The sequence below is a fragment of the Notamacropus eugenii genome, chromosome X, assembly GCF_028372415.1.
Source record: "Notamacropus eugenii isolate mMacEug1 chromosome X, mMacEug1.pri_v2, whole genome shotgun sequence".
Taxonomy (NCBI): Eukaryota; Metazoa; Chordata; class Mammalia; order Diprotodontia; family Macropodidae; genus Notamacropus; species Notamacropus eugenii.
The window spans coordinates 42,881,550-42,905,713 of NC_092879.1; the positions used below are offsets into that span (position 1 = coordinate 42,881,550).

At 49.1% G+C, this 24,164-nt stretch overlaps 1 protein-coding gene across 2 annotated transcripts; it reads left to right on the top strand.

Moving 5' to 3' along the window:
• The first annotated feature begins 914 nt into the window (after positions 1 to 914).
• LONRF3 (LON peptidase N-terminal domain and ring finger 3) lies at positions 915 to 23,331 on the top strand. Of its 2 annotated transcripts, XM_072626907.1 has the most exons (13): positions 915 to 1,993; positions 5,817 to 5,935; positions 7,398 to 7,520; positions 9,866 to 10,030; positions 11,567 to 14,576; positions 15,110 to 15,203; positions 16,693 to 16,807; positions 17,395 to 17,516; positions 18,659 to 18,820; positions 18,953 to 19,021; positions 20,183 to 20,345; positions 21,165 to 21,314; positions 22,355 to 23,331. In XM_072626907.1, the coding sequence occupies exons 1-13, from the start codon at positions 1,237 to 1,239 to the stop codon at positions 22,811 to 22,813; spliced, it is 5,508 nt and encodes a 1,835-aa protein (XP_072483008.1). In that variant the 5' UTR covers positions 915 to 1,236; the 3' UTR covers positions 22,814 to 23,331. The 2 variants fall into 2 exon arrangements, with proteins under 2 accessions (XP_072483008.1, XP_072483009.1); XM_072626908.1 differs by lacking the exon at positions 18,953 to 19,021.
• The last annotated feature ends 833 nt before the right edge of the window (positions 23,332 to 24,164 follow it).

Genomic DNA, 24,164 nt, shown 5'->3' on the forward strand with positions numbered 1-24,164 from the left:
GAATGCTACCTGGAGGCTTCAGCTTGTTCATTCTGTGTTTTCTGGCCCTCTTCTCTGACGGCTCCCTCCAGGACTCATGCTATTATCCTGAGTGAGTTGAGCAGGAATTCTAAGCTCCGGACTGTCCAGTCCCCAATTTCATGTGCCTCCCCACACACATACTCGGAGGGTCAGCTAAGTCTCAGTTCAAAAGGCTCCCAGGCTCTTTCAAGCCCTGTCCGTTTTCCCACCTCGAGAGGGCACTGGGGTTATGTCCCCCCACTTCCCCCGGAACCCCGCAGCAAACCACCCAAAAGTATAGAATATGTGTGCTTGACCGTGTGTCCGGAGCGTACGTGAACCCTGCTCGGGAGACTGCTGTCTGCAAAACGCTCCCCTCCGCCGCCCCCACGATTCTGCAGGAACCTAGGCTCCCTCTCCGGGCAATGATTGTTCAGCCTAGTTTGGGGAAAGGTTTATAAGTGCGGAAAGGTTTTCGTGTACTTGCAGCCTCCTAAGGGGCTGAGGTCAAGGTTGGTGCAAAAGCAAACAGTGAATTTTGCTTTTGCAAAATATTTGCCCGCAAGGCAGGTAAACAACAACATCCAAAAGGCACAGGCGCACAGCACCCACAAGCTAGAGCGCGCGCGCATAGATACATACATACACATCATCCTAAAATGCATATAGCTAGCACAAGCCGTACACATGTATCACGCCGCGCACACTCGCTCCACACATGCACGCACCCTCCCACACACACACACACAACTCACGCCGAAAAAACAGCCGAGCCAAAAGAAGAGGGAGCTCACAACTGTTACAAAACCCTTCGTCAGGTTTTGTAATAGTTCTCTCGCCGCCGGCCAATGAGAGGCAACTCGGTTGTCACGTGGTTTTGGTTTATATAAGACGCAGCCCGAGCCCAGGCAGTTAGCAGGAGCCGCGGGGCGCCCGGAATGGGTGGAGGGTCTCCGTGGAGAGCTGAAAAACACTGTTAGTCATCCCCAGGAGCTCGAGTCTCAGTAGACGCCGCTGCTCCGGCAGCATCCGTCTCTGTGGTTCCAGTCACCGCCGCCGCTGCTGCCGCCGCTCCAGCACCTTCGCTGATCGCCGCCGCAGCAGCCGCCGCAGCAGCCGCTGCGGCAGCCGCTGAGGCCGATCGCGTCTCGGCCCTATCGGGCCAGCTCTCCCGATTGCAGTTCCAGCGGCGTCTCCAGCCGCGCGGCTTCTAGGCGCCTCCAACGCTCATCCACCATGAGCTCCAATCCCCGTCAGGGGCCGGTCCTCCGCCACTCGGCGGCCAGGAATTCGGAGCCTCCCGTGGTGGCGTCGTCGTCGGGCATGCACGGGCGTCCCGCCTTCCGGGAGGCATCCCCTCCAAAGCTGACACTGACTCTTACCCCTGAGAGCCAGGGGATTCTCCAGGAGGCGGATGCCCTGGCTGCCGGCGAAAGCTTCCAGGAAGCTTTCGAGCTGTACCAGGTTCTGTTCCAGCGGCAGCAGCTGAGCTCCGAGCACCTCGATGCTCTGGTGTGCTGCCTGGCTGAGAACATCCGGCACCGAGAGGGGCTCCTAGCCACCGGGGCGCAGGGAAGCGGCGAAAGCCAGTCCCCCCGGGCGGCGGCGACCCCTATGGATGCGGCGGTGGCGGCGGTAGTCGCCAAGTCGCCCACGACGCCCTGGGATGGGTTCCGATGCCGGAAATGTCAAGGTTTCCTGTCCGATCCGGTATCCCTACCCTGCGGGCACACCTTCTGCAAAGTGTGCCTGGAGCAAGAGCGCTACTGCACTCTATGCTCTAACCCTGGGCCTGGGGTCCCCAGCTGCAGCGGGGCCGCCTCGAGCGAGACGCTGTCGCGCCTGCGGGTCAACGTGCTGCTCAGCAACTTGCTGACCAAGTGGTTCCCGGGCCCAACCCAGGCGTCGCGGCTCCGCCACGAAGGCAACCGCCTGTACCAGGAGCAGAAGCCGGAGCAGGCGTTGGAGAAGTATTGCGAGGCGCTCGACCTAGGTAAGCAGTGGGGCCCTGGTGGGGGCGTCCCGGCCCGCTCCGGCCCGGTGGTGGGGGTGGAGGGAGAAACCTGGACCCCCCTCGGGCGCATCTTTCCCTCCCCTGCCCTGCTCTCTCGCTTTGGGGACCAACTTTTCCCTGAAGAAGGTCTGACTTCTCGCTACCATCCCAGACACCCGACCCCCAGGGGGTCCCGCGGGCAAGGCGCGACGATCTAGGGACGCAGGTGCGGGTTCCGGGCGGTGTGCGGCGCTGGCTGGGCAGCGGGTGGGTGTGTGCTCACGTGCGTTTGTCTGGGAGCTCAGGGTCGGGGCCTGAAATTGTTCTGCCCCATCCTCGGTCCCGATGTGTGCATTGATAACTTTCGGGGGGCAAGGATGCTTTTCCGCCTGCGGGTCGCGAGTGGAATTAGGCCAGGAGAGCACCGCGTTGCATGTCGTTTTTGCGTTCGGCCACTCGGGCCAGGCCCGGCTCCCGGCCCTCCTCCCGGTGGGGACGGGTTGTGTAAAGAGTGAGGTAACTGAAGTGGGCCAGGGTTTCGGAAACCATCCCTGGAAGTGAGGGAACAGAGGTGGCAGCGGGCGCGGATCACCCAACTGGCCTGTGAGTCAGGGTTAGTGTTTTTTACCTCCGCACAATTCCCCAGGCCGAAAGAGCTGCTTTGCGTCCCCCGCCCCCTTGGCCCGGACGATCAATTCTCCCTTGCCGTCGATCGTCTAGGCCTGCTGGTCTCCTTGTTTAATCAAGCCCAGGTCGGCCAGTTTATGGTAGTAGCTTCGGAGTTGTGTGTCTGCTTGGAGGGGGTCGGGATGGGTTCCTCCTTCCCTTTCCTCAACGGTCGGCGTCTCCCCCCCAGCCCCCCCGCCCCAATCCATCTTCCCAATATTGCTACGTTGCAGGGCTGGTGGTGGCCGGGCCCAGGGCTTGAGTGGGGGCAATTTGGGGAGGGGGAGGAGAATTGAGCTCGAAAGCTGTTCCAATGGTCGGCAGTGAGTGAAAACTCCCCCCCCACCACCACCACCAATAGCTGTGGTATCTGGAATATAGGCAACTCGAGGGGCTATGGGATTGACGCAAATACAAGGAAATGGGCAAGATTGGAACTACTTGTTGATTGCCGTCATAGGCCTGCAACAGGTATAAGCAGGGGGATGGCATCCAATTTACAAAGCAAGAATGTAATATCGAGGAAAAACGTGGATAGGAAGGAAAGGAGCAGTGATTAGAATTGCTGGAGGAGAGACAAAACTGGAAGCCTCTCCCTCTTGCCCTGGCCCCACAACAACCCCCATGCAAAGAAACTGGTATATAGCTTTCTGTGTTCTTGCGTCTTGGTTGCAAGAAAGATTGCAGATTAGGGTACAGGAAATCTCCCTCTGGATCGATTGCCCAGATTCTGTGATTCACCTCAGCAAAAAATATCAAAGATCTTCTTCCATCCTTAGCTGATGCTTACTAGCAAATTATGCAGAGCTCTAAAAAGATCTGAAGAGGGTGATTTTAAATCCTTGGGATAGGCTTAAAAAACAAACAAACAAAAAAACAACAACAAAATCTGACACTGGTAAGAAAAGACGGAACCAAAGTCCCACCGGATCCTTGAGTTCCCTTGTAGTTCTAGCTCTGTGATCTTATGAACCCCCATCCCCTTTGCTACCACAGTCAGAACCTCTCCCCCCCCCCATCTTCCAGTGAAATCAGAGTAGGGTTAACAGACCGTATGAGAAAAGGACCGATGGGAAGAGAAAGTCTCATCGTGCCACCCCACCCCTACCCCCATTTTTATCTACCCAGTTTGGGAGTAGCTTTTCTAATCCTAGCCTCCCAGCTTGTGTGGCCATGGGCAAGACGCTTCCTTTCTCAGGGTTTTATTTTCCTTCTCTGCTATAGGTTAGGCTAGATGTGAACTAGGAGCAATGAGATGATATCCGTAAAGTGCTATATAAATGTTAGCTTTATTTATTTATAATGAAGAGAAACTCAGAGGCAAATTTAGGTTCAGTGTCACAATAAGCAAACATTTAGCAAGCACTTGTGCCTGGCATTGTGCTAAGTGCTGTGGATACAAAGATATAAAAGCTAGTCCCTGCTCGGGAGAGGCTCCCAGTCTAATTAGGGAATGCAAAATGCAAGCATCTATGTACCAACAGGCTTTATACGGGGTAAATTGGAGCTCATTAACAGAAGGAAGGCACTGGAATTAAGGGGGATCAGGAAGCATTTCCTGCATTAGCTGAGGCTTGAAGGAAGCAAGGAGGAGGTAGAGATGGAGAATCTTAAGCAAAGCCTCCAGTGTCACTGGTTTGCAGAGTACGGGGGAGGGGAGTGGGAGTGTGGAGTCTTCTAGAAGATTGGTGAGGGGTAGGTTATGAAGGGCTTTGAACGCCAAACAGGATTTGGTATTTAATACTGATATTTTATTTTTGATCCAAGAGGTGATAGAGAATCCCTGGAATTTACTGAAGGTCAGGTCAGATCTGTATTTAAGGAAGGTCACTTTGGAATGGACCCTCACAAAAAGTATTGAGTTCCCAGTCATTAGGGGTCTTAAAGTGAAAGCCAGATGGCCTCTTGTTTGGTTGTAGATGGCCTCTGATTTAGATTTGAGAGTTTCCATCTCTGAAATTTGATAATCCCCCAAAGCCCTTGCAGCTCTGACTTTCTGTGCTTTTAGCTAATTCCTAGTCAGTGCCATTGGACCACTAGGTGGCCCTGCAAATAGTTACAGTGCTGGGCCTGGAATCAGGAAGACCTGAGTTCAAATCCAACTTCAGCTAGCTGTGTGACCCTAGGCAAGTCATTTCATCTTATTTGCCTCCATTTCCTCGTCTTGAAAATTGAGCTGAAGAAGGAAATGGCAAAACACTCTAATATCTTTACCACGAAAATTCCAAATGGGGTCACTAAGATTCTGATATGGCTGAAAATGACAACCACAAAAATCAAAGTCTTTCTCTGATTTCATGTGCTTATTTCTTGTATTTTTTTTTCCTCCCAAGCACTTCTATTTTCCATGCCTTAGTGGGGAGATTAATGGAGTGCCTTCTCCCAAAATGAATTTCAACTCTCCCTAGGGAAACTGCCCTTTGATCATAGGGGCTGGTTACCTGGCTCTCTTTAACTGGACAAGTCCTTGGCATTATTTGTCCAGCAGCGGAGGATGGATCTATGTTAAATCATTCACATACTCTTAATGTTTTAATAATAACAGCTAACATTTAGATAGTGCTTTTAAGATTTGCCAAGTGCTTTGCAAATATTATCTTTTCTTTATTCGCAAATATTATCTCATTGTAACACTTGCGCAGCCCCTGGTTAACATACATTTATTAAATCAGTTAAGAAGTGTGCTTTTTAGCCAGGGAATATTTGATCTATGTGATACTAACTGGATTGTAAAAGGATTAAACTCTCGCACCTGGCTCCCCCCCTTTCCCACTCACCCCCACTTCGGGGGAGGGTCTGGACAGTTTAATGTAATAGAATAGCAAGGCTTATTTCTAAGCTTATTTTACAGATGGTAAAATTCAAATGCAGATGGGTTAAAGTGATTCAAGGAAGGCCATTTGTCAAGGCTGATAACAAGGTTACCAAAACTAAAACTTAAAAAATGAACCAAAAAAAAAAAAAAGACCCAGAAGAAAATGATAGCTCATTATAAATGGCAAGAGGTGACCAGCTTTGAGGATCATCTGCCAGGCAACCAGGTCAAGTCTGGACCGGTTGGCACCTGATTCTGGGAGTGGGACTCAGCCATCCATCTCCAGCTCAGAGAAAACAGGGCTCTGTGCATATGGTAATTAATGTGTGTTTCACTCAACAGCTCCAAATGACTACTTGCTCTATAGCAACCGATCTCAGATCAATTCTGTCTTGAACCGTCCTGAAGCTGCATTGCATGATGCTGACATGGCCTGTAGACTCCAGCCCCGTTGGCCGAAGGTTCGTGTTTCCATTGGGTGATGGGTTTGTCCCAGGTAGAAACAAATAGGGAAAGTCCCTTCTTCATCCCCCCAACAATAGTCCTCCCTCAGCTCCCACTGGTGTGGGGGAGGACGCTAAGAAAATGGTTCAAATGCTAGCCCCAAAGGGGAGATACAGCATGGGGGAGTCAAAGAAAGGGATAAGTAGTCCCTATTCTCAAGAAGCCTGCATCTGCCAGCTCTCCTCTGGCCACCCTAGGCAGGTCCCCAAGCATTAATCTTGACCTTTCCTTCTGTGATAAAATGCCCTCCCAGGCAGCCTATTCCCATATTAAAATAAGGACTTAATTGAATCTAAACAATCCATAATGGTGAACTTACAGCCACTGAGGCAGAGTAAGTTGGGAGAGGCCTTTTGGGAAGAGTAAAAAGGGCTCCTGGTGCCTTTTCCCTAGTAGGGAAAGTGATTGCTTTTGGAGATGGAGAATTTTCCAGAATTCAGTTTTTTCTCCTCTTTAACTTGAACCTTTTAAATGTAAATTTGTATGTTAAACTCAATGCAGCTTATCTGAGATATGTGCAACCCCACTTCATTTATTTGGATCGTGGAGCCCTGCGTCTAGGTAGCTTTTAGCGTTCTGATACAAACCCAGTATCTAAATTGTGCCTAGGACATATACTGGCTCTGTGTCCCTGCGCCGCCGCCCCCCCCCCCCCCCCCCCCCCCCCCCCCCCCGCCAACTTCAGTTCTCATCTGCCTATGAAACTTAAGGTGAACAGCAGAAAAGAGACTGGCTTTCATTAGCAGAATCCCCATCTTGTATCCAAGTCTCCATGTAACCTGTCTAGAAAAGGACTGAGATGGGGGCAGCTAGGTGGTGTCCTAGTGGATGGAGCACTGGCCCTCAACTAAGGAGGATCTGAGTTCAAATCCAGACTCAGAAACTTACTTAGCAGTGCCACCCTGGGCAAGTCATTTGACCTTGACTGCCTCGAAAAGAAAAGAAAAAGACTGAGATAGTTCCCTATGTAACATGTACAGTGGCACTTGGCATAATTTGCAAGGCATCAAAAGACCTATCTGCCCCTAAAGCTCTTTCCCACTGGCCTGCCATCATGCCCCAAATTGTCTCTAGAAGCCCTCTGTTAAAATTCACAATATGTTATCTGGGACAAATAACACTCAATAACAGAAAGCATGGTCCAGAGGATCATGGGATATATGACAGGTCACTGCCTGTTGAAATTTAGCCAGGTCCTTTTCCTTTCTTTGGCCTTGGTTTCCCCATCTGTAAAATGAGGTAGTTACACTTAAAATGTTAGAACCGGCAGGTATCATCTTATAACTCTCTTTTAACAATTGAAACCACTCCTGCTTCAGTGTACAGAATAAGATCCCGAGGTTCTCTTACTCTGAACTCTTGCTAGAGGCAGATTTGTACTGAAGAGGAGCTTGAATAAAGGGGCCTGTCTCTTTGTAGGGTCACTTACGCAAAGGCCAAGCCTTAGCCGACTTGGGAAATACAGAAGAAGCCCTCAAGGAGTTCCTGTTCTGTGTGGCTTTGGAAGAGGAGAACAGCACAGCCAGAAGTGAAGCCGCGAAGGTGAGTCAAGCCAGCTCTCTCAGATAACTCTGGTGGGAAGGGAGGGGCTGGCCTGCTTCCCTCTTCTTATATGGGAGAGACAGAGAGAAAAAAAGAGAATGAGAAGTGAGACAGAGAGTAAAGAGAGAGTGAGAGGTGAGACAAGAGAGGAAAGAGAATGAGGAGGGAGACAGAGGAAAGAGAATAGGAGGTGAGAGGAAAGAGTGAGAGGTGAGACAGGAAAGAAAGAATGAGAGAGAAAACACAGAGAAGATGGATGAGAGACAAGACAGAGACAGATTCCTTTGGGCTGAACTGACTCACCATTCTTTCTACGGCTTCTGTGCTGGGGGCTTGGGGAAAGGATCACCTACTGTACATTATTTTCCCTCACCTCCTGAGTGAAGCCCTTCCATTCAGCATTTCCAGAAAATCAGATGCCATGATTCGGTGCACATTTATAGGAGCCCTCTGGGGGAAGGGTGAGCTTGGGGCTTTTTAGCCTTAAAGGTTTTTAAAAATCAGTGGCTATTGAGGCTTGCACGAAGGCCTCCTGGCTTCCCAAGGAGAGAAAGCAATTATCAAGGCTGCCTACCTGCTGTTCTAGACTGCTGCTTCTAATGATGAGAAGATGATATTGCCTTATCCCACAGACTAACACATGGGGAAGGAGGGAACCTGGAGAAGGGTTGGGGGTCAGTCAGCAAATAGATAAGAGGCTGACCTAAAGAGTAAGGGTCCTTGCTGGATTACCAGGCATTTACTGTATGCCAGGCTCATGTCTCAGTTCTAGCATACCCCCTCCTCCCAAGCCTGACCCTCCCCTCTGATTAGGGAATTTTTTTTTGAGCTTCTCACCTCTTCTTTCTGGGCTCCTCCAGCCACGCTTGGGATTTTCCCCTCCTTTTTCTCCCCCAATTGCCTGCATAACCACCCTGAGCTCCAGGGTCCTGTCCCTGGGCCTCTAGGAGGCAGGCACACAGTGGAAAGAGGGCTGGGTGGAGCTGACAATATGGTTGTCAGATTTGGAAAATGTATGTAGAAAGACTTAAGTAAATGAAGGAAAAGGAGTTAGAATGCAGATGTTTCTGTGGCGGGTTGTAATTTCTTTCCACAGAATGAATAATGGAAAGAATGCTAAATTTGGAGTCTGAATACCTGTGTTTGAAACTGAGCTCTCCCTTTGACCTTGGACAAGTCTTTTCCCCTCCATAAGCCTCAGTTTACTCCTTTGTAAAACAAGGGGGCTGGACTAGATGACCTTTAAGGTCACTTGCCGACAGTACTTAGGACAGAGTGATCACTACAGTTGTGGGTTTTTATTGACCCATTAGAGTCCCTTCTTTTGGAGGCTGAGACTGGAGTGGAATTGACTTTGATTTAGCATCATGAAGTGGTCTTTCCTACTGGGAGATGAACCCGACCTTGGATTACTGGAGGCATTGCTTACACTGAAGAGGGGTTGGTTGATGTCCGTTGTTCACTATTTATCCCCCTTTACCTCCACTCCTCTTTTCTTTTTTCTCTTTAGAAGGGAAGCTATTTATGCTTTCTAATATGGTTGCATTGGAAGGTCATGGTCTTTTCTCCCAGGCCTCACCTTGGAATTGTGTGGCCCAGCTGGGCCCATTCAGGGAACAAAATCCGAAGGCCTCTGTCATTCTCTTCACCGTTGGGCTCTGGCTACTGGCCAACCACTGAGTAGGTTTCTGATTGTAGCCTGTGTTTCTGCCAGCTCTGGGCCTTGGGAATCCAGGCACCTTTCAGGCCTCCAGGACTGAGGAGGTTTGAAATTGAACATAATTGAAAAAGCAGGAGAGAACATAGCCCCTGACCCCAGCTGCTCAGAGTCTGGCTAGAGAAGCCAGAACTCAGACGTGACCCCTTTCTGAAGGGAGACAAGGAGGGTCAGGGTCATTGGCAGAGGGGAGGAGATGAGGGCTGTCTGGAGGAGGGACAGAGATCAATCAGATGAAAGTAAGTTTATGTTTGGGTTTCCGCAGGAAAGTGAACAAGGGGAACTTGAGGAAGCCTAATGGGAACGGCCCATATTCTCTGCTAGGACTTTCCTTGGCTTCCTCTGTCTGGTTCTTCACTCCCTCCTTCCTTGCCAGATAAATGGGTCAGAAACATATCTGCCTGCAGGCCTGCTCTGGAATAGTGACTATTGGGAGCTGGGGAGACAGCTGTCTCCCCAATGCCAGCCTGGAGTTAGTTCCTCATTGTCCAATGTGTTGGGGAAGTTCTAAACTAGAAAAATCACTTTCTCCATCTCCTTCCATAAGAGAGCAGCTCCTCTGCTCCCTTTACCTACAGAGCCTTAGAGGAGTTGACTAAGTCGTGAAATGTTCTGCTTTCTGTCTCAGGTTCTGTTCAGCTTGTTCTCACCCATTCCTGGCGATACCCAGGAGCGCTTACTGAGCAGCCTCCAACTGGGGCCCAGCAGCTCTAGACCAGAAAGCAGTACCATGGCTTCCCAGACCCGTGGAGCCGCCAGCAGAGGTGATCCCCAACTGCCAGCATTGGTCCAGGTAAGGCAGACAGGTACTGCCAGCTGCCGCTTTGGGCTCTGCTGTGTGCTGGACTTGACCTTGTCCGGGGAAGGGAGGGGCGGGGGACGGATCAAGGGGAGGCAGTGAGAACCCCTGTCTCCCCTTGCGCTTTTTACCGCTGAGGACAAGTTCCATGGAAGCTCTTAGTGTCCAAGGTTCATTAGAGAGGACGGGTCAGCCAGTCTGTAAAACTTAGAACAGCTCTCCCCACACCCAAGGCAGGAGGGAGCTGGAAATGTGGGCTCTGCAGGAGGGGTGATGGTTTGACCTACCCACCTTCCTACTGAAGCCTTCTCCCATGTGTCAGGCTAAGAAACAAGTTGGCCCAAACTGTGTCTGCTCTATAGGAGTATCTAAATGAAAGGAAAGAAAGAGAGGACAAAAGGAGGACGTCCCTGTAAGGGGATAGATGGATGCTTGTGCTTGGGCAAGCACCAGCTAAACCTCAGCAGCATGGCCTTTGATACTGATGCTTCCCTGGAGAGGGAGACTCAGGACTTGGCATCAGGATGAGCCAGGAGTTCCTGGCAGCCCATTTAGATAGCTTCTGAGAACCTGGCATTGCAAACCAGTGGAAGAAAGTTCCCTTGCAAAGCATGATCTGTCAGCATGTCAGATACTTGAAAATCTTGTGGAAAATGGGGTTCTCATTTTAGGAAGTTAAATCTTTGAATGCCACAGACTATGGGAGGGAAGATAATGACTCCTTTTCCACCTCACCTCAAATCTTTCTCCTATTTCCTCTATGCCTCACCTACTACCAACCTGTACCCTGAAAAGAGGAGGCTGGCAAACTTTGACCTCCTGACTGTGGATTAAGATTAGGGAGGGATTTCCCCTAGGTCAGTCTCCCCAAATTGGCACTGGATTGATTTCTTAGGTAAAGAAAAGTTCTTTCTGCTTTGAATAATCCCTATGTACCTAGCTAAGCTTCTAGGAAACTGGTTATCTAATCAACTGACCTATTGCCCCAGTAACCTGCTTATTAGGAATGCTATTCACAGGCTTCCCAGTGAGTTCCTGGCCTTTCACACTGTGGGACCATGGACCTTGAGCTGATGGGGTTAAAAGTGCTCTTGCTTTATCAGTTTTCAAGCATTCAGACCAAAAATTTTTACAAAAAAAAAGAAATAATTTTTCCCTTAAATTATTTTGGACTTTTTTTTTTTAAAAAAAGGAACTTCTAAAACTAATTAAACTTTTCCCAATTCAGTGTGACAGACTCTCTCACACAGTAGTAGCATAAGTTTGTATGGTGACCCTTGTTATATTAACTGACATCTACATAGCATTTTACAGATAATACATTTGTCTTACTTGAATCCCACGAGCTACAGGGATTATCCCCATTTTACAAGTGAAGAAATTGAGGCTCTGAGGCTGTGACCTAGAGTGGGGCTGCCTCTACTCTTTCCTCCTTCTTTCCTCTGCCCCTACCCCAACCATTGATGGGAGTCAGAGGAGGACCAGGATTGCAAGTAACTACTTATTTTGCCTAATCTCCTTGTCTCACAGGAGATACAGAAATGCTCTCCTGCTCAGGAGAAGCCAGAGCATCCTGGCTGTGTTGGCCTGGTTTGTGTAGAGGAGAAGAAAGAAGGGGAGCCCGAGGAGCTAGAGAAACAGACTCCAGTAGTCAGGCCCAAGAAGAGAGAGGCTAAAGTGTTCCAGACTAAGGAGAAAAGACAGGCTGCAATAATCCTGGTCCAGGAGGAGGAGAGACAGGTTCTGGAAAGCCTATCCAGGGAGACACGACAGGATGCAATGGTCCAGCTCCAAGAGGAGGAGATAGAGGTTCTGCTGACTCAGCCTGAGGAGATACAGAGTCTGGGCATCCAGCCAGAGGAGGAGGAGGAGATACAGACTGTGGTGGTCCAGGAAGAAGAAGAAGAGGAGATCCGAACTGTGGTGGTCCAAGGAGAGGAAGCAGAGATCCAAACTGTAGTGGTCCAGGAAGACGAAGAAGAGGAGGAGATAAGAGCAGTGGTGGTCCAGGGAGAGGAAGAGGAGATCCAGGCTGTGGTGGTCCCAGTTAAGGAGGAAGACGTACATGTTCCAGTGCTTCAGCCCACAGAGGAGGAAGGAGAGATCCAAGCTGTAGTGGTTCAGCCTAAGGAGGAGGAGGAGACAGAGATGCCTGTATTCCAGCCCAAGGAAGAGGAACTGGACATTCTGGATTTCCAGCTTAAAGAAGAGCCATTAGACATTCTCGATTTCCAGCTTAAAGAGGAGTCATTAGACATTGAAGATTTTCATTTCAAGCAGGAATCAGACATAGACTTCCCTGATTTCCAACTCAAGGATACAGACATCGACTTTCCTGAGTTCCAGTTCAAAGAGGAAATGGAGGAAGCAATCAACTTTCCTGACTTCCAGTTCAAGGAGGAGGAGATCGATTTTCCCGACTTCCAGCTCAAGGAGGAAGACGGAGATTTATATTTTCCTGACTTCCAGCTCAAGGAGGAAGAGGAGGAGGATTTAAACTTTCCTGAGTTCCAACCCAAGGAGGAAGAAGATTTAGACTTTCCTGATTTTCAGCCTAAAGAGGAGCCATTAGACATTCTAGACTTCCAGATTAAAGAGGAGCCATTAGACATTTCAGACTTCCAGATTAAACAGGAGGAGGAGGACGAGGGAGAGACACCAGTTATGGTGGCCCACTCTGAACTGGAGGAGGAAACATTGGCTCTGATGGCCCAACCTGTTGAGGAGACACTGGCTCTGATGTCCCAGGCTTTGGAGCAAAAGAGACAGGCTTCCATGTCCCAGTTTGAAGAGGCACATGCTTTTATGTTCCAGTCCGAAGAGGGACATGTTCCCATGTTCCAGTCCCTACACACACAAGCTTCCATGACCCAGCATGACGAGGGACATGCTCTTATGTTCCATCCTGAAGACAGACATGCTTTTATGCTCCAGCCTGAAGAGGGACGGGTTCCCATGTTCCAGGCCGAAGACGGACAGGTTCCCATGTTTCAGCCCGAAGAGGGACGGGTTCCCATGTTCCAGCCCGAAGAGGGACGGGTTCCCATGTTCCAGCCCGAAGAGGGACAAGCTCCCATGTTCCAACCCCTACACACACAGGCTTCCATGACCGAGTTTGAAGACGGACTTGCTTTTATGTTCCATCCTGAAGACAGACAGGCTCCCATGTTCCACCCTGAAGTGGGACCTGCTTTTATGTTCCAGCTTGATGAGGCACTGGATTCAGTGTTTCAGACCAATGAGGGATTGGATTCAGTGTTTCAGACCAATGAGGGACTGCATTCAGTGTCCCAGCTCTACGAGGGACAGGCTTCAGTGTCCCAGCCCGACGAGAGAATGGTTTCAGTGTTCCAGATGGACGAGGGACAGGCTTCAGTGTCCCAGCCCGATGAGGGACAGTCTTCAGTGTCCCAGCCCGACGAGAGAATGGTTTCAGTGTTCCAGATGGATGAGGGACAGGCTTCAGTGTCCCAGCCCGATGAGGGACAGTCTTCAGTGTCCCAGCCCGACGAGAAAATGGTTTCAGTGTTCCAGATGGACGAGGGACAGGCTTCAGTGTCCCAGCCCAATGAGGGACAGGCTTCAGCGTCCCAGCCCGACGAGGGACAGGCTTCAGCGTCCCAGCCCGACGAGGGACAGGCTTCACTGTCCCAGTCCGATGAGGAACAGGCTTCACTGTCCCAGTCCGATGAGGAACAGGCTTCACTGTCCCAGTCTGATGACCAGTCTGATGAGGAAGAAGTTTCCCAGTTCCGCCCAGGGAAGAGGAGTAGAAAGTCCGTATTCCAGATGAGAAAGAGACAGATGTGTTCATCTCAGACCAGAAAGAGACAGGCTTCATCCCAGCTCAGAAAAAGACAGACTTCCTCATCCCAGCCTGGGAAGAGACAGGCTTCTTCATCCCAACCTGGAAAGAGAAAGGCTTCCTTATCCCAACCTGGGAAGAGACAGGCTTCCTCATCCCAGCTCAGAAAGAGAAAGGTTTCCTCATCTCAGCTTGTGAAGAGACAGACTTCCTCATCTCAGCCTGTGAAGAGACAGGTTTCTTCATCCCAGCCCAGAAAGAGACAGGTTCGGGTAGCCCAGCCTAAAGAGAAGAAACAGGTGCAAGTGTCCCAGTCGAAGAAGAGAAAGTCTCCAGCAGCCCAGCCAAAGGATAAAAAGAAACAGTCTCCGGTGATACAGCCCAAGAAAAAGAAACACACACCAGCAGCCCCACCCAAGAAAAAGAAACAGACTCCAGCGACCCAACCCAAGAAGAGAATAGGGCAAATAGTCCAAGCCAAGAAGAAACCAGGTCGAGTGGTTCAAGCCAAGAAGAAACAGGTACTGGACACCCAGGCCAAGAAGAGACAGACTCAAGGGGCCCAAGCCAATAAGAGGCAGGCTCGGGGGGCCCAGGCCAGTAAGAGGCAGACTCGGGGGGCCCAGGCCAAGAAGGAGGAGAACAAACAGCCCACAAAACGTCAGTCGCCAAAACGGAAACGCAGCTCATCACAGTCCTTGGATTCTGAAATACCATGCAAGATTCCCAAGAAAGGTAATATCCCTACCTAAAGTGATTCCATGAGTGCCCCAGAGACATTAAGTCTGAAAAGAGAATGAAGGATGGGCTGAGATTTTATAACTGAGCCCCGGGCAGGGGAAGTGACTTGTGAAAGATCATCCATGGGATCCTAGATAAATAGGCTTGAGAGAAGTCATCTAAGCCACCCCTTCTTTTTACGGAGGAGGTGTCCTAGAAAGGTGATAAAAACATTTCCTGAAGGCCACCCTGTACTTTAGTTAGCAAGAGTCCAGGTCCCTTTTTCCTGAACTCGGCTTCTCTCATCATGCCTCAAAACATGGCATATATACAAGCTAATGTCACTTCCCAGTCACAGTCCCAACTAGTTCATAAGAACCTTTCTTGGGGGGGGGGGTCTCTTCTACTCCAAGAAAGGTCCTTCCCAAAAGCTGAGGGTGGAAATACAGGGCAAGAAATCAGCTCTCTGATGTTTAAAAACAAACCAGATCCTCTTGGGCTAGGGATAGTAGCTCACTCTGGATTTCACTGGACATTTTACATTTTAGATTCAAAGGAATCCCAGGATGGGGCAGATCATGCTCACAATGTTCCTTTTGAATCTTTCGACCCAAGTGACCTGGATTGCCCTCTCTGCATGAGGTAGGTATGCAGTACCATCAATCCCATGTGCCTTGATGGGCCATTTTCCTGATGTCTGCTGCATCAGCAGTCCAGATGCTCAGCTACCTCACAAGGCATAAGCCTAGGGAAGCCAAGGCTTGGTTGGGAGCAACCTCAGACACATACACAGGCCATATGATTCCAGCCAAGTCACATAACTTTTCTGTTTCCCAGGTCACTCTCTAGGAATAGAAATTTCAAAGTTTGCACCACTTTGCATGATTGAGGTATATTTTTTTCATTGGGCGTTATTGCACTAATGAAAATCATAGACCTGACATGAAAAAAAAATAAAGCAGAAACAGCTAGCTTCCAACAGATACTGCAAGCCATAGACTTAACACACCTCCTGGGTTCAGCTATGATCTTTCCTCCTCCCATCCCAAGTTCTAGCTTGTCTAGTAGAATCAAGTAGTTATCAACACATGTGGTCTGACGAGGAAGAGAGTAGAAGGAGTAGCCCTGCTCACCCCCACTGAAAGCCCCCATCCTCCAGTGGGCTGCACTAGGCCTGGTCATTACAAGCTGAGCAAAATTCTTCATTCTGAACCTACCCGAGCGATTCAGAAGCAAAAAGACCAGCACAGTGTGATAGGAAGGATATTGCCATGTAAGTCAGTGATTAGAGGACTGTGAGGGCATTCCAGTCTAGAAAGGATTAGTCTTCCACAATGTATTGGCCCCTGGCACCATTGGCTAGTCCTATGTATGTGCAAGGGAAGCTGAGCAGTTAGGGCTGCAGGTACAGCTACTAGCCACTGGAGGGTGCTTCGTAGCCAGTTGCCTCTTCAGGTCACTGGGTTGAGTTGTTCAATCCTGGCCTGTGTTGCTGGGGCCTTGCTCCAACTTTGACAGTCAGCATTGCCCTTTGCCTCTCATCAGTACTCCACTGGCACTGAATCCAGTCATCCCTTATTGAAAGCTTCTCTTCAGAAGAGAGCCAGGTTCCTGTGATGGCAAGGAAAACGGAAGGAACATGAGAAGCGACTTAATATAAGGGGCAGTAGAACAAAAGTTCCTTGGGGCCCAGTGAAATGGGAGGGTAGAACAGAACTGAAAAGGGAGGGCTAGAGATCCTAGAAGTAGAAGGAACCTCAGGCCATGTAGTCCAACCTTCTCATTTCACAGAAGAGGAAACTGATAACCAAGGAAGGGAAAGGACATGTTTGGTGACATGATGCTTATTAGTGGGAGAGCCAAGCTTCTAACTTGTATGCTCTCTCTGAATCCACAGTATATAGCATGGGATGATCTAAGCCAGGGTTGGGAAACCTTTGGCCTTGAGGTCATACGTCATCCCTTGAGGATGTAGGTCCTCAAGTGTGGCCCTTTGACTGAATCCAAACTTCACAGAACAAACCCCTTCTTAGGGTTCTTAACCCACCCACCCCGCGTCGTCACCAAGAAACCCCCAAAAGCTTAAAATTGAGTTAAATTCTCAGTTTGGGATTTTATGATTTGCTTTTAGGCTGTTCTATGAGCCCGTCACCACTCCCTGTGGACACACCTTCTGCATGAAATGTCTTGAAAGAAGCTTGGGTCACAACCCCAAGTGTCCCCTTTGCAAAGAAAGCCTTGCAGAGGTAAGGCAGAATATTCAATTCAAGAAATGTTATTAAGCATTGACTGTGCAAGGCAGCTGGCATGATGGGGGGAGAGAGAGACAGAGACAGAGATCAAATCTTTATAGACTCTTTTCATGTGAGTCAAAGCTTTATGGCTAGGGCCATTCTGAAATAAAAACCCCTGATTTCTCAGACAGGTCATTGTACAGCTAACTCCAGTCTTGTCTCTAGGCCTTTAACAAGCCTAGATCTCCCTATTTTAGACCTTGCTTGAGATGAATAATTAGAACACAACAGAATTTACTATCCCCTGCATTACCCTGGACTCTCAGCCTCAGTTTTCTCAACTGTCAAATGGGGTTAAAAACAGAATAAAACCCACCTCCCAGAGTTGTAAGAATCACACTTTAATAAGTGTTAAAAGCACTTTAGTCCATTGGGACCATAGAAATGCTTCTTCCCCTTCCCCGACGGATATACTTGATAAACTTTCCTAGGAATTAAAAGCTATAGAAAGCCTTAGCACAGGGCTCATTTGATCACTGGACCTTCCCAGTGACTAGGCAGGCCCCAGCAGTAGCTAATTTCTTTCCTTCTTGGTGCAGTGTATGTCTGTGAGGAAATACAGCAAAAATTTACTGATGGAGGCAATGATCGCCAAGTATCTGCCTGATGACCTCAGTGAGCGCAAAAGAATTTTCGAGGAGGAAATGTCAGAACTCTCAAAGTATGTAACCCTGTATATGTCATTTTGTCTGTCAGAATGTGAGGGGATGGTCTGTAAGTCAAGATGAGTTTCATCCAGTTGGATCGGTGGAACTAGGGCTGGGTGCTCAAATAGTGGGAGGCAGAGGGTAGAACCAGACAATCTCTTTAGGACCCTAAAGAGCCACATAATGCAACAGAAAGAGCCCCCAACTTGGAGTTACTGGTAATGGGTTGAAATCTCAGCTGTCTGCTGCTTTACTACCTGTATGGCCTTGAACATGTCTTTTCCCTTCATTTCCTTATGTGCAAAATGAGGTGATTGAACTACATGGCGTCTGAGGTCCCTTCTAGGTCTTGGATCCCATCATCCTTCTGGCTCAGGAATTTTCAGATTCGCTCATGTGAGGCAAAAGGCTGAAACTAGGAGTCAAGTGATATTCCTGGCTCAGTCTACTGGGAAGGGAAATAATATGTCATTGAGTTTTAAGAACCAGCAGCACAGTCCAGTTCCTAAGACCACCTGCTTCCAGGCATTCACTGTGCTGGCCACAGCTCAGGAAAGGTTGGACTCCTGATGCCTTTTCTTTTGGACCAAGAGAAACTTACATTCACATTCTGAGTAGTTTTTCCATTTGGAAGCCCATTTCCAGACACACTGGTCCTCCCATGTTCTATTCTCATGGCTGTTTGGTTGACAGTATCCCCTGGAAACTAGCTTTTCCTCAACTAGTGTGGTAACACTAGGGGACTCAACTTGGGGATGATACCTTTTGGAACTCAGTATTTTACTGCATCATTAAACAAAGCTGCCTCCTCCCCAATTTGGGCTTGGGAGGGGTGAGACTTGGTAGTTTGCCTGCTTTCCCCCTCCCCATTTTTGCCCTGGTGGCTCCTTGGAGGCAGAGCCAGCAAGTGGGAAGGTTGAGGGAGAGGGTCCCAAGTAAGGCCAGGAGTGATGGCAACTGGGAAGGCCTCTTTTCCTCCCCTGGAAACAGCAATTCCTCCCCAAGTTGAAAGCAGGGCACCAGAAGGCCATTGTTTAGCAAAATCAATCAGGCCAAGACATTCCCCCACGGTGTTGAAAGTGCTCAAATGTGGCCCCTCTCTGCTGAAGACATGAGGGAGAAACCCTGCTGTCAAAATTGTATTTCCCTTCTGCAGAAGGCTGAGAAAGAATGTGCCTATATTTGTGTGTACCATGGCCTACCCTACTGTGCCATGCCCTCTACACATCTTTGAGCCCTGCTACCGCCTTATGATTCGAAGATGCTTGGAGACCGGCAACAAGTATTTTGGCATGTGCATGGGTGACTGCACCAAAGGGTGAGTGTGTGGCAGGCCCCTAGAAGGATGGGACCAGGATCAACTGGGGAGGAGTGGGGTGGGGGGTGGGGAGAAACTCAGACAACAGAGACACCGTCACAGAACATCTAGCCCAACTCCCACATTTTACAGATGGGAAAACTTAGGCACCAGAGGGAGAACTGGACAGAGGCAACGCCAGACAACACTCAACACTAGGACGTGAGTCGCTCTGGCAGCCTGTGGGACCACTTTGAGCTTACCTTGGGGAAGGCATAGTACCCTAGACCCCATAACCCTACAAGAATATGGCCTATGAATCCCTTGCTGTTAGTAGAAACCTCTACTATTTACTTTCTACCACAAACCGTTTTACTAAGTGGGAAAGAGGAGAGAGGGCACACCAGGCAAGCAGAATAGAAGTAGGGATGAGCACAGTGATGGGAAGTAGAAAGAAGAGACTGGTCTTACTGTAACAGAGTGCACTTTAGGGAGTGGCAGCCAGGCTTCTTGTCCAACGCCACAGAACAGCTGAGGCAAGACTGGAACCTGGGACTTAGGACTCCAAATTCAACTCTCTTCCTTCCCACTCCAGCAGAGAGATTACTTCTTTCTCTTTCTTTCCTCTTTCCCACTCCTTCCTTTTTAGCTTCTGCCTTCTATGCCTTAAGCCTCCACTGGCATCTGACTAGTGGTTGGCACCCCTGGGGGGGGGTTCATAGATTGAATGTTAGAGCTGCCCTCAGGCATCCTGAATTTCCCTTCGGTCCTCAGAACTGGGGTGGGAGGGAGGGAGCAGGGACCTGACATCCTTGTTGTATAATGGGATACTTACTCTGTAATTATTTGCAAGGACAGCTGTGCTCACCTGCCCCAGTGTGATTGATGATCCTTGTTGTCTCAAAGCAGAGTATCTGTGACCATCACTGTGCCTTCCCTGCTCTCTCAGCTGCTTTGATTAGATGACACATGGGGAATGGTTTTTTGTTTTGTGTTTCTTCAGTGTGTGTTGTTCCTTGGGTCCACCTTAGTTCATTTACCAAAATCCCTGAGCATATGTTTAGGCCCAGTGAGTACAGGGGGAGGTAGAGAGGGTTGTGGGCCCTGGACCAACCTTCCTTTGCAGAGAAGCCTCTGAGGACCACTCAGCTGAACCAGTGTTCGCAAGAAGAAAGGGGCACAAGAAATAAAGACTCTGGTCCAAGGTGCCATGCTTGACATGGACTCTTGGATTTCCTGGTCGGGACCCCCCAAGGACTCAGGCTCTGGAGTCGACCAAATCGTATTCTAGAATCATCAAGGTGTCTAAGCTGCAGGCCTGGGGAAACAGAGCCATTGATTGGCAAGAATGATTGTTTTACTTCCTCCTACCCCAATATATAGGTTTGCAGAATATGGTTGCTTGATGGAGATAAGAAATGTTGAGTTCTTTCCTGATGGTCGCTCTGTGGTGGACAGCATTGGTAAGAGGAGGTTTAAGGTGCTACAGCAGAGCCAGAAGGATGGCTACAACACAGCAGACATCGAATATATTGAGGATCAGAAGGTGGGTCTGCTCCAGGGTCTGCGAATCAGGAAGCCAGCAGATGCCAGGAACTTGGAATGTCAGCCTGGCATCATGATCATTTTGCCGGGGTTTTTTCCCTTCAGGCTTATTGGTGGTACCTTAAGAGAAGCCAGAAAGCTAGTGTAGAGTGTTGGCCCCCCTTCTCCCCCAGCTCAGTAGCTGAGCAAGCCGAAGCCTCAGGAAGATCACTTCCTTTAACTTTACCTGGGAGACATCTTCCCCAAGCCCCCATCTTCCCATGCTCAGTGGGATAGGTGGTGAGCATAGGCAGTCAGTGCATTTTTGACTTTGCTTGTGATAGGAAGAAGAGGGGACCATGACAGTAGTCATCTGTCTTCATACAAGTTACAAGCATTCAGATATATGTGGAATGTAGCTTTGGAATGCTGACTTAGAATGGCACTCTCTCACATGCCCTTCCTGGTGCTAAGAGAAGATCTATAAGGACTGAGTGAATGGGTGAAGAGAGAGGGGCTAGAAATTCAGATCCCTTTCAGTGCTTCTCTGATGGGGCAGATGTTTTGCTGTGAAAACTAGTTTTAACAGTTGCTGGCTTCTTCCCCTCCCCCTTCCATGCAGTTGCCTACATTTGGACCTGTAAGTTGACACACATGTACAGAGACAGAAGCAGGGTGCCCAAATATCTCTCCAAGTGGGCCATCATCCATCTAGATGGTTCAGTCATGCTGGCTAGTTGGACTCAAGCATGTCTGGCTGAAGGGTCTTGGATAGGGGGACCGAATACCTGGGGAGGGGCTAGCAGCCCCCTGCTCATGTGACTTCTCTGGCTAATTACAGGTTGAAGGGGAAGAGTATCTCAGGTTGCTAAACCTGCACAGTTCCGTATATGATCAATCACTTGCCTGGTTCAATTCGCTCAAACCAGCGCTCCGGAGCCGCATTCTGGGCCACTTTGGTCCTATACCACCAAAAGATCTGGACCCACAGGTATGACAGAAGGGTTCCCAGGGTTAGTGACTGGGTGAGTTGTAGTCAGGAGCAGACAAAGGGATCAGGTAAAAAGTTAACCACTTGGGCTTTTGCTGCTTCCAGGCCATGCAAGTAGGAGTCTAAATCAAAGTTGGAGAAGTCAGCACAGGCAATCCTTTTGGCCCCTGGCGTCTTGTCTTTCCCAAAGCAAAGACCAGGTTGACCTCCATAGTCTGAGTCAGAGACAGGATTCTTGTCATAGTGATGAGAACTCCAAGTTGGCCTGCCAGACAGGATACTTGGCTAGTAAAACTTGGGGCAGGGCAGGCAAACAGGCAAGGAGAAAGGGCCAGGCTTGAGATGAGGAGACAGGACTACAACTGGCCAGGGGCTGTGTCTAGCATGCAGGCTTTTATGTGGAACTGGAGCTCAGAAGAGACATGAGACTATGGTCATGTTCAATGTCCCAAAGACCTATGCAGCTGGGACTTGTACCTTCTCTTTTCTGTATTCTAAAATATCCACCTCCTGTCCCTGGTAGACGCGGAGGTGACCTCATGCATTGTCTGTTCCTTGAGTGGGAGGGAAGGGGTGAACCTTCTCCCTTTGCTCAGGATTTGGGTTCCCTAATGCAGAAGCATCTGCCTGGTGAGGGAAGTCTCCCAACGTCCCTCTTGTTCAGCCTGAGCTGCTGTTTTTCAGTCCTGCTGTCCCCTTGGAGCTGGCAGAAGGGAAACAGAAGATGCCCCAGGGACTCAGAAAGGCTCAGTGACACTCATAGTAGAAGCCCTTACTGTTGCTTGGGCAGCATCAGCTCAGAGCTTTGAGGCAGCTGCATGTGGTAAAGACACAAACTCTTATTCAGAGCAACAGTTAGCATCTAGAAGATTGGTGACAGTAATGGGTGGGTGTAGAGGCCACTGAGGGCCAGTGGGATAAACCAAAAGGCAAAAGGTCTGAGTGTAGCCAAGAAGTTGGAGCTAAAGAACCAAACCTAGGTAAATCTTTGGGCATTTTGGGACTTTCTTGTGAAAGTCTCCTTTGTTTCTACACTCCAGGTCAATCCCAATGGCCCTTCCTGGTGCTGGTGGATCCTGGCAATCCTTCCACTTGAAAGTAAATCTCAGCTTCCTTTCCTGTCTACAAAGTCCCTGAAGAAGCGCTTGAATGGCATTCAATGTGTCCTGATGTTGTTGGCCTGCAACCAAAACCCAAACCTAGTCCAAGTAAATGTTGAAGATGAAGTCCAGAACCAAGGACCAAGCCAAGAACCAGTGGAAGACCCAAGCCAAGAACCAGTGGAAGACCTAAGCCAAGAACCTGTGGAAGGCCCAAACCAAGGCGAAGACCAGGACCCAAGCCAAGGAGAAGACCAGGGCCCAAGCCAAGGAGAAGACCAGGGCCCAAGCCAAGGCGAAGACCAGGGCCCAAACCAAGGCGAAGACCAGGGCCCAAACCAAGGTGAAGACCAGGGCCCAAACCAGGGTGAAGACCAGGGCCCAAACCAAGGCCAGTAAAACCCAAGAGATGAAGAGAAAGGAAGGGGCTCTGTTCTGCACTGCTTTCCCTTCCTAGTTGGTTAAGGGGGGGGGGAGGGGAGGGAAACTTTTTGTCACTGTCTTTAATCGCAATACTGTCTTAATGGGTGATCATTATTAACCTCAGGGGGAGTGTTGAGCAGGATGTCCTAAATAACACCTGCTTAGGGGTTTACTCCATTTGGAAAACCCTCATTCCTGCCTCTCCCCCCCCCCCCTCCATCTTCTCTCTTCTCTCTTTCTATCTGCAATTGTTGACATGCTGCATTGCTAAATGAATGGCCTAGGTGTTCTAGAGCACACAGTGATATTGTTTGCCTTCAAAAGTTAAGAAAACAGCACTTACATTACAGAAAGAATGTTTGTCTTACTGTGAAACAATTGATGTTGATGAATTTATTTTGTTGACCCATGTTTGGTCTTACTCCAAATGCTTCTGGTTGGATTCAGCTACTGTTCACTACTTCATTCTGTTTGAATAATTTATTTTCGCACAATCGTGTCCAGTGGTGTTTTTGTAAACATTGCGTCCAGAGACTTCCCTTTAGGTGTCAAGAGACACGAACTCTTTACTCTTCCCCTACATTCCCCTTCCAGGGCTAGGTCTCCCTAGCTCATGTTCTGTTCCCCTTGGTTTCGACTTCCTCATGCAATTGGGTTATTCCACCCAGTTGGACCTTCTAGTCCAATGGCTCATGGTAACTTCTCCATTTCAACCATATGGACTTAACAGTTTTCCCTTATAGTCCTATGGGTCCTTGAATTTTCTTAGGAAGAAACAAGGTCTATACACACGTTGTTTGGCTCAGCTTAGATTAGGAGGTGCAGTGAAACATGCTGTTTGTCCTGGGTCAGGGCAAATCTGAGCAGCCCTTCATAGAGGAGTTCCACAGGCAGTGACTAGAATGCCTTTATTGCAGCCTGTTCTGTTATCAGAGAAGGGAAACATTTTAAATCCTTTCTTAAATGCAGCAAGTCTGACTTTTAAAACAACCCCATTTCACCAGGGAGTCTTGGGATCTGTCACAAGGGTGGGGGGAGAGTAATTCAAGTTAGGAGGTTGGTCAAGCTCAGTCAATGCCAATGGCATTCTCTAGTCGGTTAGGGGCATTGAAGGTCCAGGGCCAAGAGAAAAAGCTATTTGTTTTCTAGGGAACAATTCGATTTGGCCTCTTTTGCAAAAAATATGTATCATTTAATCTAAACACCAACCCTCCTCTCCCCCCACACATACACTTCTTTGCTGATTAGAGCCCAAGAACAAATAGTATAGGGCCCAGAAACATCAGAAAGGAGTTTGGGTCCTGATGCAAAGAACTGGGAACTCAGC

Bases quoted from the DNA above. Each gene is read 5' to 3' on its own strand.
- LONRF3 (XM_072626907.1), top strand. From the start codon at position 1,237: ATGAGCTCCAATCCCCGTCAGGGGCCGGTCCTCCGCCACTCGGCGGCC. The intron at 10,031-11,566 runs GTAAGGCAGACA...CTTGTCTCACAG, and splicing joins AACTGCCAGCATTGGTCCAG to GAGATACAGAAATGCTCTCC. The intron at 17,517-18,658 runs GTATGTAACCCT...TCCCTTCTGCAG, and splicing joins GAAATGTCAGAACTCTCAAA to AAGGCTGAGAAAGAATGTGC.